Source organism: Rhinatrema bivittatum, chromosome 5 (genome assembly GCF_901001135.1).
Source record: "Rhinatrema bivittatum chromosome 5, aRhiBiv1.1, whole genome shotgun sequence".
Classification (NCBI taxonomy): domain Eukaryota; kingdom Metazoa; phylum Chordata; class Amphibia; order Gymnophiona; family Rhinatrematidae; genus Rhinatrema; species Rhinatrema bivittatum.
The window spans coordinates 288,277,580-288,294,117 of NC_042619.1; the positions used below are offsets into that span (position 1 = coordinate 288,277,580).

At 44.6% G+C, this 16,538-nt stretch overlaps 1 protein-coding gene across 4 annotated transcripts in view; it reads right to left on the bottom strand.

Annotated features, from left to right (window-relative positions):
• PPP2R2A (protein phosphatase 2 regulatory subunit Balpha) overlaps positions 1-16,538 on the bottom strand; it is a 247,466-nt gene that overhangs the window by 75,203 nt on the left and 155,725 nt on the right. For all 4 annotated transcript variants that reach the window (XR_003857077.1, XM_029604089.1, XM_029604090.1 and 1 more), the window contains 3 exons: positions 9,796-9,908; positions 8,421-8,598; positions 7,727-7,891 (listed from right to left, as the gene is read on the bottom strand). Coding sequence is in view for 3 of the 4 variants with exons in the window: in XM_029604089.1 (XP_029459949.1) it covers positions 7,727-7,891; positions 8,421-8,598; positions 9,796-9,908 (456 nt within the window). In the remaining variant the exon portion in view is untranslated. The remainder of the gene's footprint in view (positions 1-7,726; positions 7,892-8,420; positions 8,599-9,795; positions 9,909-16,538) is intronic.

Below are 16,538 nucleotides of genomic sequence, written 5' to 3' on the forward strand. Positions count from 1 at the left end.
AGCCGACAATTTTTGAAGGGTCTCTTGATAGTCCTTCAGCTGAGCCACAGCCTCTTTAATCCAGTCGCCAAATAGGTTCTCCCCAGTACAGAGCAGATCTACTAGATGGTCCTGGACCTCTCGGCGCAAGTGGATGTCCATAACCATGCTGTGCGTTGGGCCCCAATGCCCACTGCAGCAGACCTCATGGCCATTTCAAACATGTCATATGCCGCACAGACTTCGTGTTTGTCACATTGAAGGCCCTGCTGAACAACATTCTGAAATTCCTCCTGAAATTACTGAGGTAGACGCTTAGCGAATTCTTCAGCTTGTTTCCACAAGTTTCGAGAATACTGCTCCATGTAGAGCTGATAACATGCTATGCGGGCAATGAGCCTGGCACTCTGGAATACATGCCGACCCAAGGCATTTAGGGCTATGTGCTCATGCCCTGGCAGTGCCGACGCATGGGTGCGCACCCTCTTAGCCTTAAGGGCTGACTCTACCACCACAGACTGGTGTGGGAATTGGCAGCGGTCAAACCCGGTGGAAGGTTGAACGAGGTACAACGCGTCCATCTTTCTGTTGACTGGTGGCACTGAGATCGGATGCTCTCATAAGCGGGTTACCAGGTCCTTGAAAACATCATGGACGAGCACCGCCACTACTTCCTTCAGTATGTCCATGAACTGCAGGATCTCGAGCATTTTTTTTTTTTTAATCTAGAGTCCTGCTCCGCCAACGGCTGAAAAGGAACGGAATCGGCCATGGCCTTGACGAACCCCACAAAGGAGAGATTCTCCGGAGGGCATTGCCACAGTTCCTCTAGCGGGGAGGGCTCAGAAGGTAAATCTTCTGACTCATCCATCAAAGATGGATGCGTCCCCTTCCCAGGGGTAATATGGGGGCTCACCCTCGTTGCGGCCCTTTGGGGAGGCAGGAGGGGGGAAGCATACCTGAATACGGGGACCAGGCCTCAATGGAGGCACCAGAGACATTGGAGGGCTTCGAATTCTCAAAGGATGCCATCGGCATCAGGGGCACCAAAGGAAATCTGTGGAATCAATTGCGAAGGCCCGGGGAGAGCCTAATGGTGAAATGTCACAGCGAGCTTCCAGCCCACCATCAAGCCCTGAATGGGAAGAGACAGGACAATGGACGGTTCCTGCGCCCACTTCAGGAGCAGGCCTGACAGGTGCAGGAGAACTTGGCACCTGGGCCTCCTTACTGAGCAGTGTGGAGGTCACTGACGCCGGGGATTGTTCTGAACATTTGGCCCCAAACAATTTCTCCATTTTGTTGAGGCAGGCTCTGCGACCCTTCAGGGTCATTTGGGCACAAAGATCACATCGTGGGAGGCCCCCAGGCAAAGGACACAGACCTCATGGGGGTCTGTGAAGGACAAGGGCGGAAACCGGACAATGCCATCAGAAAAAGAACACGACGCGAGGTTAATGGCGAAGTCCCAAGGAAACTTACCGATCTCCAAAAAGAGGGAGAGGGACCTTATGAGACACATAGTAGCGAAGAAAAAATGTTTTAGGAAAAAACAGCGAGAGCTTCTGAAACGCGTGGCAATAGCTTCGCGGAAAAGAAGAGACTGAAGAGGGACCCCGTGTGGATGTGTGGTTAGTGGCATGCCGGGCTCCATCTGATGATGTCACCCAGTTGTGAGGATTACCAACCAACTTGTCCTTGGAGAAATTCCAAGATCTAGGCACTGAGGGCACCAATGGAGCCGATGGCCCCGGTTGTAGTGCGGGAACCGAGGATCTTGGAAGGCCAGATGGTCCGGGTAAGGGCTCGGAGAACGAGAGCCTCAGGACCACTGCACCAGATGGCGCTGGTGGTCAGGTGTGCATTTTCCTCCTCGAAGGACTCAATGATGGGAATTGCACCCAAGGGGGGGGCATCGGTGGCCGCTGGGGAACCAAGGGTCCTTCGAGCACAGGCTGCATTGGGAGTGCTCCAAACAGGACATCCAAACACTCAAGCAGGTGCACCAGAATGGATGGTGCAGGCTCCGGCACCAATATGGGGGGGGGGGGAGGGGGGCGGTTCAATGCTACCTAGGGCTCGGAGTACCGCACACTGCACCCTGCGGTTCAACTCCTCCTGGAAGTCCTGTAAGGACAGGACTGATGGAGGGGGACAAGGGATCACAAGCACTTCCTTGGAGCTCCAAGGAGGCACGGTGCCAGGCACCGGTATCAGTAGGGAATGCCTGGGACTTTTGGGCTTGTCAGAGAGTGAGGCCTCCTCCACACGGGGTCACTTCAGTACCAGCACGGCAGCTGCCGATGCCGCACCGGGACCGGTGCCATGCATCGATGGCAACCGGTGTCAGTGTTTCCGGGATCTCCCATGATGCTCAGCTCGGTCTTTCCCTGGCGCCAAGGAAGCTGAGGATCCCGATGCCCTTGAAAGTGGAGAGACCATGGTCTCCATGGTCTTTAGACGATGCCGCTGGGGGTGTAGAAAGGGAAGCGTATCGAGCGGTTCCCCTCAACCCCGAGCATCAATGATTCCGACACAGTCATGGATGGAGCAGACTTCTTGGAGCCAAAAAGTTTCTCCATTTTATCAAGACACGCACAATGGCCCTTGGGAATCATCTGGTCGCACAGCTGACATCCTCGGACATCATGTGATGCCCCTAGGCAGAGGATATAAACCTCATGTGGATCCATGATGGACATGGTCCGCGGACACTGGGGGGCACCGAAGAAAACCGGATGATGCCATTAAAGAAAAACAACTGGTGAATGGTCGATGGCTGGCGGGCTACCGAAGAGTGATGCACCAGCAATCGACCGCAGAGAAGGTATAAATATTTAACATACTGCGCTGAGGAGGGGACACCGTCCGGAGAAGGGGGACCCGGCGTTTGGACAGAGAGGAACCAGGAAAAAACAAGAAAATACTTGTAAGAGCTGAGCTCCAAAACCGCAAGGCAAATGCACCGAGAAGAAGAGACTGAAGGGGGACCTCGCATGTATGTGCGGATAGTGGCATGCTGGGCATGCTCAGTGTGCCAGTCAAAGCTTCTAGAAACTGTGACAAAAGTGTCCATGCTGGGCTCCATCTGATGATGTCACCCATCTGTGAGGACTACCTTCCTGCTTGTCCTAGGAGAATGGCAATGGTCCTGACTGGCACAAGGAAAGAAAAAATTGGTTGGGATCCAGAGTACAAGTTCCAAGTTCTTACTGCTAATTTTCATTGGTGGATCAAATGAGGTATAAAAAATGTTATGCTGGAGTACATGATTTGGTTTTGTTTTGGTTTTTTTTTTTTTTTTTTTTTTTTAGAACGGCATGTTATAAAAATCCTATTTAATAGAAAATTAGTGTTACAACACAAAAAGGATAAGACTGTTCAATTGTTCTCAGAACATTGGTAAGCTTTGATAAGAGATTAAAAACTATTCACCCCAAATACAGAAAAACAACAAAATTAAAGGCACTCCCTTAGGTATTATGTTTTAAGTACATTCAGTTAATCTAATGTGTGCAGCAGAGTGAAAAAAAAATCAAGCCATTCATAATATGACCTCTTTTTGGTTTAACAAAAACCCTAAAACATCTATTTTCTTTTTTTTTTTTTTTTTTTTTAACTTATCTCTGGTGTAAATACTGAATTCACTAACCCAACAGAAAATATAACACTAGGTAAGTGCCTTCTTTCTTTCATTTTGTTACAAAAAAGGCCCACAATAATTTTTGTTGTATTCTTTTTGAAAATTTAAGGCCATATATTCTGTCGACACTTGAAAAGCAGCAGAAAAAAAAATCTGTCCCCATAATTTACAATTTTTTGCATGTTTATGTTTCCAGAAGACCTCCAAGCACATGACTTTATAGAAACATTTAGAAACATAGAAATGACGGCAGAAGAAGATCAACGGCCCATCAGTCTGCCCAGCAAGCCTTCGCACTTTTTTTTTTTCCTCATACTTATCTGTTACTCTTGGCCATTAGTAACCTTTGGTTCTGTTTCCCTTCTCCCCTCCATTAATATAGAGAGCAGAGTTGGAACTGCATCTAAGTGAAATATCTAGCTTAATTAGTTAGGGATAGTAACCGCTGCTATAAGCAAGCTACACCCATGCTTGTTTAACCCGACTATGTAATTCAGTCCTTGTTGGTTGTTGTCTGTATATAGATCCACTTTTCTTCATTCCCCCCTGCCATTGAAGCAGAGAGCTATGCTGGATATGCATTGAAAGTGAAGTATCAGGCTTATTTGATTTGGAGTAGCATCCACTGTAATAAGCAAGCTACTCCCTGCTTTTTTGTGAATGGAAATCCTTTCCCCCCCCCCCCACATTACCTCTTGCCATTGAAGCTTAGAACAATGTTGGAGTCGCATTAACTGTGTATGTTTATTGAATAAGGGTATTATCTCCGGTAGTAGCCGTCATTCCTGCGAGCTGCCCACTCTTCATACACATCCTCTAAGACTTTATGGATCCACAGTGTTTATCCCACGCCCCTTTGAAGTCCTTCACAGTTCTGGTCTTCACCACTTCCTCCGGAAGGGCATTCCAGGCATCCACCACCCTCTCCGTGAAGAAATACTTCCTGATATTGGTTCTGAATCTTCCTCCCTGGAGTTTTAAATTGTGACCCCTGGTTCTGCTGATTTTTTTCTGACAGAAAAGGTTTGTCATTATCTTTGGATCATTAAAACCTTTCAAGAACTAGAGGATGTGAATGAAGAGAAGAGGCAAGGGGTAGCTTGCTTGCAGGAATGACGGCTACTACCTGGAGATTAATATCCTTATTCAATAAACATATACACAATTAATGCAACTCCAATATTGCTCTATGCTTCAACGGCAAGAGGAAATGTGGAAAAAAGGATTTGCATCCACAAAAAAGCAGGGGAGTAGCTTGCTTGTTACGGCGGTTACTACCTCAAATCAAATAAGCCTGATACTTCACTTTCAATGCACATCCACAGCATAGCTCTCTCCTTCAACGGCAGGGAAAATGAAGAAAAGATGATTTATATTCAGCATCAACCAACAAGGAATGAATTACATAGTCTGGGTAAACAAATAAGCATGGGAGTAGCTGGCTTGTTACGGCGGTTACTACCCCAAATCAAATAAACCTGATACTTGACTTTCAATGCACATCCAGCATAGCTCTCTCCTTCAACGGCAGGGAAAATGAAGAAAAGATGATTTATATTCAGCATCAATCAACAAGGAATGAATTACATAGTCTGGGTAAATAGATAAGCATAGGAGTAGCTGGCTTGTTACGGCGCTTACTACCCCCGAATCAATTAAGCCTGATACTTCACTTGCAATGCACATCCAACTTAGCTCTCTACTTCAACAGCAGAAAGAATGAAGAAAAGATGATTTATATCAGCATCAACTAACAAGGAATGAATTACATTGTCTGGGTAAACAAATAAGCATGGGAGTAGCTTGCTTGTTACGGTAGCTACTACCCCGAATCAATTAAGCATGATACTTGACTTGGAATAAGTATCCAGCGCAGCTCACTGCTTCAGCAACAGAGGGAATTAAGTAAAGAGGATTTTTATTCAGACAACCAACAATGGCTGCATTGCACAACAGGGTAAACAAACGGGAGTAGCTTTCTTATTACGGCGGTTACTACCCCAAACCAATTAGCTAGATACTTCACTTAGATGCAGCTCCAGCACTGCTGTCTGCAGTGGGGGTGGAAGGGAATTGGAACCATAAAGTTACCAATAAGTGCCCTGACCTCAGCAGTCAGAGTAACAGATTATGAAAACAAATAGGTGAGAAAGCTTGCTGGACAGACTGGATGGGCCGTTTGGTCTTCTTCTGCCGTCACTTCTATGTTTCTATATATGTAAGTATCTGAAAGTCTGTATCATATCACCTCTGCTCCTCCTTTCCTCCAGGGTGTACATATTTAGATTCTTCAATCTCTCCTCATAAGACATTCGATGAAGACCCTCCACCTTTCTGGTCGCCCTTCTCTGGACCGCCTCCATCCTGTCTCTGTCCCTTCATAGATACGGTCTCCAGAACTGAGCACAGTACTCCAGGTGAGGCCTCACCAAGGACCTGTACAAGGGGATAATCACTTCCCTTTTCTTACTTGATATTCCTCTCTCTATGCAGCCCAGCATTCTTCTGGCTTTAGCTATCGTCTTGTCACATTGTTTCGCCGACTTCAGATCATTAGACACTATCACCCCTAGGTCTCTCTCCTGCTCCGTGGACATCAGCTCTTCACCCCCCATCGAATACAGTTCTTTCGGATTTCCACACCCCATATGCATGACTTTGCACTTTTTGGCATTGAATCTCAGCTGCCATATCTTTGACCACTCTTCCAGCTTCCTTAAATCCCATTTCATTCTCTCCACTCCTTCTGGCATGTCCACTCTGTTGCAGATCTTAGTGTCATCCACAAACAGACAAACCTTACCTTCTATCTCGTCCGCTATGTCGCTCACATAGATATTGAACAGGACCGGTCCCAACACAGATCCTTGCGGCACTCCGCTCAACACCGCTCTCTCTTCAGAGTAAGTTCCATTTACCATCACACTGTCGTCTGTCCGTCAATCAGTTTGCAATCCAGGCCACCACCTCGGCACTTACTCCTAAGCTTCTCATTTTATTCACCAGCCTCCTGTGCGGGACAGTTATCAAAAGCCTTGCTGAAATCCAAGTAGATGACTTTGAGCGCTCTTCCTTGATCCAATTCCCTAGTCACCCAGTCGAAAAAGTCAATCAGATTTGTCTGACAGGATCTTCCTCTGGTGAATCCATGCTGCCTCTGGTCCAGCAATTCTTCAGACTGTAGATAGTTCACTATTCTCTCTTTCAGCATTGACTCCATCACCTTAGCCACCACTGAGGTGAGGCTAACTGGACTGTAGTCTCCAGCCTCCTCTCTGCTCCCACTCTTGTGAAGCGGGACCACCACCGCTCTTCTCCAATCACTCGGCACCACTCCCATTTTTAGTGATCTATTGAACAGGTCGCGCAGTGGACCCACCAGCACATCTCTGAGCTCGCTCAGTATCCTGGGATGAACCTAGTCAGGCCCCATGGCTCTGTCCACTTTCAGTTTTCCCAGCTCTTCCCACACATTCTCCACTGTTAACGGAGTAACATCTATTCCACTCCCCTCCAGTTTCTTGTTAACTAGCGACGGTCCTTCACCTGGGTCCTCTTTAGTGAACACCGAACTGAAGTATTTGTTTAGTATTTCTGCCATTTCTTCGTGTCTCTCTACACATTTATCCTTTTCACCTTTCAATTTCACCACTTTGAACTTTTCTCCTTTCTCTGATGTATCTGAAAAATATTTTGTCACCTCTCCTTACCTCTTTGGCAATTCTTCCGCTTGACTTTTTGCCGTCTTGATTACTTTCTTCGTCTCCCTCAGTTGTACCAAATATTCTTCTTTGTGCTCTTCCCTTTGGGATCCTTAATATATTTCTTGAATGCTGTTCTTTTAGCTTTTATTTTGTCACTTGTAACACATTTCAAATCTTTTTAAGAGTGAGTGAGATTCCCTTTTTGGTGGATTATGTGGGGCTGCCCTCAGTAACTAGTCTCGGGTATCAGTAAACCTTTATTTTAATTCACTCAGTTAAAGGGGAGGAGAGAAATCAATTGCACTGTTAATTTACTACCAGCAAAAATGTGAAAAGAATTTTTTTTACTTATATATAAAAAAGGAAAGATGTTTAGATGATAGATACTGGCAGGACTCACATTTAGAATGCCTGTCACAGAGTGCTGCTGCCCTCATGTCACACAGTCGAATATTTCCTTTGCTGCTGCTGTATACAAATGTGTTACAGTGATGTGGATGAAACTCAGCAGCTGTAATTACCTCCGTTAACTCTTCCATGTTGGCAGGTTTGATATCTACTATATCTGGTGGGCATTTTGTAAAGGAATTCAAAAAACAGCAGCAAAAAAATTTACATTTAATATAACTGATTCTTAAAATCTGTACAATTCTAAATGACAATATGGGTCTCCGATAGCTAAACAAACTAAAAGAAAGACATAACTACAACCAGCATCATTATCTGTTTGCATCATTATTGGTCTATTAAGGACACCTCTTAAACAAGCATCTATTCCTCTTCCTATCTTAACACACACGCAGCACTTGTGCTGCTGGTGCAGATTAACATCTATGTTTTTGCATCTTATTTACTGTGAGTAAATTAGAATTTTTTTTCTTTACCAGGACAGTTCTGAATTTGAAAACTGCACCCCCCCCCCCAATGGATATATTTGCCTTAAATATTATGATTAGGAATACCTCAAACACATACTAAATACCTTCCTTAGTCTGATCATTCTGTGGAATGCATCTCAACTCCAAGCCTAAACAGCACCACTTTTAGCAAAGTCCTTCTTGTGCAAGCATTTTGTTTTCATTTGAAAAGGATACTAAAACTTCTGTCTGTAATTTCTAGATGCCAAAGATTAATCCGTAAGTCATCTGCAGACAAGTATGTTTCATAATCGCTATTGACAGAGATGGAGTTGATGTGATACGTGTGGGCATTGGCAAATATTCTCCGGGGACTTGCTTCCACCATGAGATCCATGGGTCTGAAGACAGGCACCTGCAGAAATATAGCCAGTAAGTACGTTCTTTTTGTAGACATGCCAGCATCAGTCAATCTGTCAAATCTCAGAATGCATCTCTCTCTGGAATCTAGTAAGTTTGGCCTGTAAATATGGCTGTCAAGCTATGGTTGAGACTCCTTCCCCAAGAGGACATGAATGCTGCCCTTGCAGCATCACCCTAGCCCTGGTCATTACAAGCAGTAGAAGTTGTACTCAGCAATCTATGCAGATCCTCTATATGGCAGTGTGCAGGACTGCCACCAGGTATCAGGCCAGCCTTAAGTATATCCCTTATTAATACTAATAAAACCTTGAGTAGTTGTAGGAAGTTGAACTTCAAGTTCACATCTAAGCTCCAGTTTGGTAATAGGGGGCACTGTGTTATTACTGTAGGTGGTGTTTTCCAGATGATATAAAATGTCTAGTACATGCCATGAGACTAAAACACCCAATGATAATATTCACAATACCAATAACCTTTTTCTCTTCTACAAAACTGATGTTCAGGATATTTGCTAAAATGTAATACTCAATTTGAAGAAGCTGAATGACCTTAACTAAACCAATGCAGTCAATTTCAACAGAGCATCATGGACGGGGGGGGGGGGGGGGGGGGGGATTACTGTTATAAGTGCAACTGTGTTTATTTCATTTTTACTTTTAAAAACAGAAACTTTCAAATGGACCTAATAGCTCAGTTTGTGAAACAAAGCATTGCTAGTTCTGATCAATCAGATTACTGGAATCAAACAGTTTTGTTTACAGTAAGTTTTTTGCTAAATGTATCCAGTAAGATTAATTTGATTTAAATAAAAACAAAAAACTACATAATCTTGTACTACAGATGAGAGCATATGAAGATATCCCTTTGTGAATTTTTTCCATAAAGTGCGCTTGTCTCACTGAGGCCCCCATCGACTCTTGTCTTTTAAAAAAAAGTAATCTGTAGCAAAACAGTCAGAAACAAATCCACCAGCAGAAATGAAGCTCTGTGAGGGACTTTGCAAAAAATTAAAAACCCTATTCCTTTCTGGACCTCTTTTCATTAGTAAATATTTAAGAAAGGCAAATGATGAGCCACAATAGGTGGTGATAAATGCTTTAAAATATCATCATGTAAAAAGATCTGTGTCTCTACATTTAGCACTCTGTTCTTTTAAACTTTTCTTGAAAAGATATCCAAGTGTGCTCACCCGAAGTGTTGTAACAGTAGTAGGATCCCTATACCTTCCATCTTCCTCCTTCAAGTTGTAGCCTTCTGGTCTCTTGTCCCTTTCACTGATTTTCCACAACTTTATTGTTTTATCTGAAATACAGAAAAACTTCCAGTACTGTGCACATTTCTTGAGACAGCAGTCATAAAAATAGCAATATCTGGTGTCAAGCATCTAGACTTAGCCCATGAAAGAATTTAAGAAAACACAGCTATATGGAGCAAATTGCATGTTTTTCCCCTCATATCAGCCTCTTCTCTGCAACAAATGATTCAGGATCCCCATCTAGATTAAAAGGGAAAAAGTTGCCAAGTTTGTATATCCAGCTGGTATGACCATAAGGGGTTGATCTTTCAGGCTTGAATGCATGACTTCAGGAACATGGTTGATCTACCTTCAAGGTATTTCTTTAAAAAGGATTATTTGAGCAAAATTACTGGGATTATCTGTTAAGGAGAAACTTAGTCTTACCTGTTAATTTATTTCCTTGAATCCTGGTTCATCAGTCCAGATATGTAGATTTACATGGAAAAAGAATACTACCAGTATAGGTAGTAAGATGGTGCAACACAGGTGAAAGTCAGTATCCTTATTCAAAACAATGGAAGCAAAACTGCACCTAAACTAAAATTAACCTTCAACAATTACAAAATTAGATATAAGGAGGAAATCCTCCAGGAAAACATTCTCAATTTTTAATCCCAACTATGGATAAAAGTGAAAGAGACAAAAACAGACAAAAGAAAATAAAGAGAGGAACTCTGGTTCTCCCCAAAAGGAGTAGATAAAGAATTTCTGTAAAACCCGAAATCTACAACCAGTGCAAACTCCAACTTCCTGGGAGGGTCCTGGACTACTGTAGCAGGACGCAAGAAAAGGAAATTAACAGGTAAAATTAAATCTCTCCTTCCCTATCATGCTGCAACACCAGTCCAGATGCGTGAGATTTATCCATTCTAACATACAGGTCAATCCAGTAACGAGTGGTAGGAAGAGCTGCGTTGGTGCCCGGCGCACCCGCAGTTGCCGCACGCACAGTCCAGCTCACCTACCGCTCGATCCTGTATGTAAATAGCTTGCAAATGCAAGCTGCATTTAAGAAGCGTCCGTGAAGCGTTAGGCCCGCGCAACCCGTTTTACTGTATAGAGCGCTATACAGCGCCTATACAGTAACCTGGGTGCGTGGGCCTAACGCTTCACAGACACGCTGGTACCTGTCATTTCAAATGACATTTGAAATGACAGGTACCAGGAAGTGGACGGTTCTCAGACGCTCGGGATTATCAGCCCTCTCTCCCCTCCTCCCGAAGCAAGCAACGAAAGCGGAAAAAAAGCGTGCAATTGGGCCGCTCAAGACGTGACGTCACATTCCGTGACGCCAAACGTCGTGACGTCACGCCTTGAGCGGCCCAATTGCACAAACAGGGGCTGCTTTCGCCCGTGCAGGCGTCCATCTTCGTGGGCAGCTGGAGGCAGGGGAGCCGCGGTCGTCCTCGCCGATGTCCTTCTCCGGAGGGGGGCTGCAAAAAAAGTAAGTCGCTTCGTCGCTTTACACTGCCAGTCCTCTCTCCCCTCCTCCCGGAGCAAGGCTGCTTTTCGCGCCTTGCTTCGGGAGGAGGGGGGACAGGACTGGCAATCCCGAGCGTAGGATTGCCCATCCTCTCTCCCCCCTCTCTCTTGCAACTTTTTTTTCGCTTTTTCACTTTTTTTCGCTTTTGTTGCTTTGCGAGGAGGGGAGAGGACTGGGGCTGCCACGGAGACCAGCACCCATGGACGCGGCCAGGGCAGGTGAGCGGGGGCTGGGGGAAAGTTTGCCGCCTACCTTTACCCCTGCCTCTAACGCAAGGGTAAGGGTAGGCGGTAAGTTAGCAGGTTAAACGCGCGGCAAAACGGCAGGGTAAAAAAGCGATAGTCGGGGCGCGCGTTACTGGATGGTAGGGAATAGCTAATTCGATCGTTTACATGTAATATACATGCCGCGGGCGGAAGGGGTTACCCGGTGATTTAAGGACGCGGTAAGAGTAGGTTAAAGGGGATTGTGGATCGCAGGAAGGGCTAACGCGGCCGGAAAGTGAGTAGAAAGCGGGTTAGGAGCAGGGTAAACAAGGCCACACTTTACTGGATTGACCTGTAGGATTGAAAAAAGGCAGGACAGCTCTGAGAACGTCTGCACCAGCACTTCCTGACCCAACCTGCAGAATTTAGTGAAAGAACATAAAGAAGACAAATGAAAAACATAAAGAACATAAATGAAGCAGGATTCAAGGAAAGAAAATGGGATGGCTTGCTGGAATGGAGGCTACTATCTGGTGATTACTACCCTTACTCAATAAGCCTTTGCACTGTTAATACAACTCCAACATTGCTCTCTGCTTCAACAGCAGGGGGAAATGTGGAAGAGAGGATTTGCATTCAGACAACCAACAAGGACCGAACTTCACAGTTTGGGTAAACAAATAAGCATGGGGGTAGCTTGCTTATTACGGCGGTTACTACCCTAAACCAATTAAGCCTGATAAATCACTTTGAATGCATATACAGTGTTGCTCTCTGCTTCAACAGCAGGGATAAATGTGGAAAAGAGGATTTACATTCAGACAACATCCAACAAGGCATGGATCTGTGCAGTCTGGGTAAACAAGAATCGGAGTAACTTGCTTGATGCGGCGGTTCCTACCCTTAACCATTAAGCCTTATGCTCACCTTTGATGCAACTCCAACATTACTCTCTGCATCAATGGCAAGGGATGGCAGGAAATTTGAATCAAACAGTTACCAACAAGGGACCTGAACTTGGTGATTGGTGAAACAGATAAGAATGGGAAAATAAGTTGTGGGAGCTTGCTGGGCAGACTGGATGGGCCGATTGGTCTTTTTCCGCCGTCATTTCTATGTTTCTATGTAAGACCAAGTGTTAAGATGGGCGGCTCATGGGATAGCACCGTGAGCCACCACACTCACTCTAGACACCAACTTGCTCCTGTACCGGGCCCTCCTCTTCGCAGCAGGAACACCACCATTACCTCTCCTTCTGGGCATGCAGAGCTGGCCCATAGGCACACATGCACTCTTAATGAAGGCCTTGCAGTTGGAACTCCTGCACTGCGCCCCCAGATGATGTCAGTTCAACCTGGCTATTTCAACAGGACCATACTAACCAGTCTTCACCTCAGCAATGGGTTTCCTGCATTATGCAGTGCATGTTGCTCCTGTGTACTTACTGTGTCTCGTTGTTCTTCGTTCCTGTTTTTGCTTCCCCTACCTCATCCAGCCTTTCTCATCCAGCTTTTTTCTTCGCCCAGCCTTGCCTCTTTATCTCAGTCTTGTCTAGTGTCTCTCATTTGTCTTCGTCCATCCTTGGCCTGACCTCCTGGTGATGACCTCTTGTACTGGTCCTGACCACAATAGCCTGCTGCCTGGACCTGACCTCTTGCACTGGACCTGACCATGATAGCCTGCCGCCTGGACCTGAGCACTTGCATTAGCACCGATCCAACCTTGGACTGTCCTGACCCTGGTGCGCCTTCGGACTTTTGCTCTTTCTACCACTTTAGGGACCAATATAAGTCCCACAAGCCTCCAGAACTGAAGGGCTCAACTTGTGGAAGAGGCAGCTGGTAAAGTTGAAGCTTCAGTCAGGGTGTGTTTGACAGCTGTTGGCATAGGCCTCGTAATTTCACCTGTGAGGCAGAGTCAACTATGCCACAGTACCTAGGGCTCACTACCACACCATTCCATTCATTGCAACCAAGTAACTGCCTTAACATGTTTCTGTTGGATGAAGAGTCAGAGCTTCTGCTCAAGGGGAAGCCTGAACGGCCTTCAGAGTCTGCTGACCCTTCAGCAAGTAAGCTGATGAAATCATCTCTTTATTCTGTCTAGACAAATTAGACTTGGAAGCACCTTATGAGGCCTCCCAAATAAGGTGAACAATCTATCAATTTCCAAAAGGGATTCATGACCTTCAGATACCTAAACAGAATACTACGAACATCCAAAAAAATGGAGGGACCTATCCTTGCCATGATATTTGCCCTCAGAAAAAGATGGAAGAGTAATCATATGATTTAGATGAATAGCCAACACAACCTTAGATAAGAAAGACAGAATTGGCCAAAAAGAAACAGACTCGGCAGCAAACACTAAGTAAGGATCTTGGCAAGACAGAGCTTGCAACTCTAAAATTCATCTGGAGGTACAAACAGCTGCCAGAAAATAGACTTCAATGAGAAATCTATATGGGGAAACCTGCTTAAATTATTTAAAAGGGCCCCTACCAGGACTCTGAGCACCAGATTAAGATCCCATTGAGGAACCGGAGTCATAAAAGGAGGCCAGATATGCTTAATTTCTCAAAGAAATCAAAAAATGTCTGGGTGTAAAATGAAATAGCAGCCACCTGAACATTCAGGGAATTGAAAGGTGGAATATAAACCTAAAAAAATAAAAACCTAATATATATAAAAAAAAATCCCATGAGGAAAGGCTAAAGAGGTTAGGACTCTTTAGCTTGGAGAAGAGACAGCTGAGGGGAGATATGATAAAGGTCTATAAAATGAGCAGTGGAACAAGTAAATGTTAATCAGTTGTTGACTATTTCAAAAAGAACAAAGACTAGGGGACACACAATGAAGTTACTAGGTGATACACAAAACTAATAAGAGAAAATATATATTTTACTCACACATAATTAAGCTCTGGAATTTGTTGCCAGAGGATGCAGTGAAAGCTATTAATGTAGCTGCATTTAAGAAAGGTTTGGACAAGTTCCTGGAGGAAAAGTTCATAAACCATTAAGGTAGAGTTGCAGAAATCCACTTGTTATCCCTGGGATAAGCAGCATGGTATCTAACTACCCCTTGGAATCCTACCAAGTACTTGTGACCTGGATTGGCCACTGTTGGAAACAGGATACTGGGCTTGATGGACCTTTGGGTCTGACCCAGTATGGCAAGTCTTATGTTCTTATGTTCTAATATAAATATGGCGGGAATATCCACTCATCAGGGTGAAACAGACAACTCTTTGCAACAGTCCTCAAATGCATGCCAGATCTGGATATAAACCAAAGAAGTAGAATTCTTAAAGGCCTTCAAACAGGGTAAAAATCACTGCTGAAGGTTATCCCTTCCTACGCAAATGTGACTCTTTAAGGGTCAGGCCATAGTTAGAATGGACTGGATCTTCCATGAGAATCTATCTTTGCAACAGGCCTTGAGCTCCAAGGAACCAAAAGGGAAGATTGACCTGAAACCATAGCAGATCTGCATACCATGGCCTCCTCAGCCAATCCAGAGAGATCAGAATGATCAACAAGGGGTGAATATCTATAGTTCTCAAAGTCTTTCCTATCAGAGGAAAGGAAGGAAACATGAAGTCTGTTTTCTGACTATGGCTAAGTAAGTGCATCAATCCTACTGAAGTCCCACTCCTTCCCCAACTGAAGAACATAGGAGCTTGGAGCTCTGGAGAGTTGTCATCAGACCTACATAAGGAAGGCACTGACCAATTTATCATCTTCTGAAAAGCTACTCTCTAAGTTCCTACTTCCCGGGATCTAACATATTTCTGCTGAAGAAATCAGTCTGAACATTCTCCATTCCCACAATATGCACCGCTGATATTTGCAGGAGATTTTGTTCTGCCCATCAGAATGGCAGATTCGCCTTCCTGGCCACTGTAAGGGATTCTACAATTATGGATTATCTGACATTAAAACAATATAACAGTCAAATTTCATGTACAAGGGAGCAGAATATCTACATCTTTTAGAAGTTTATAAGAGTTTTATTGCGGCAGCATAAACATACAAAGCATTCTTGTTGCAAAGTTTATAAAAACCCCTGCATGTAACTCAAAGTTAACTTTGATTTCTCAATGCCAATACACTACCCAGCTTAAAGTAGTAACTTAGCCAGTTTATCTCACCCTCCACAGTAGTCGGATTGTCCTTCAGGGAATCAAGGTATTATCTCAGCATGGAAGGCAGCCAGCTGGACTTCCAACAGGCAAGCAACAAGTTAACACCACAGTCTCAGGGCGGCAGACCCATAACCTACAGACACCTCTAAGTTATGCAGCCAAGGACGGAGCGAAGATAGCTTGGCTTGCCAAGACTTAGGCAGGGATTAAGTTGGAAAGTACTCCACAGTTAATGGAGGAGGGCTGACCTGACCTGCAAGCCCAGCCTCGAAGCTTAGCTTGAGTTTTGTGAAAAGTCTTGGGTGCCACTTTCAGAGGTGTGGAGATTGTGTGAATGGCAGCAAGCAACCCAGTACAGTGCTGCAGTCCAGTAACTAAGTTCAAATTTTTCTCTCTTCTACAGACTTCATAAATATGCATATTATCCAAAAGTTAATATTGACTGGATGTTACCACAATCCACTGGCAAAGGACTGATGGGCTTTCGATATGCCTTCTTAACTGGTACATATATGTATATTCTCAAGGGATGCTGGCATGAGCCAGAAGACTTCTCTGTGGCGGGCCCAATTTACTGGAATTCACTCGGCAGGTATGGGCAACTCATGTCACATAAGTAATTTATGTCATCTAATAACTCTTCTTGCCTTATCCAGGCCCAATAGAAAATAATGTTAATCAATGCTTAATCCGTTAAGAGAAAGACACTGGTCTTTCATGATATTTTGTGTTTATAACAATCTGATTTTTTGTTCCTCACAGAGACATGGCTTCTGGATAGCAACATTGCGGTGATTAAC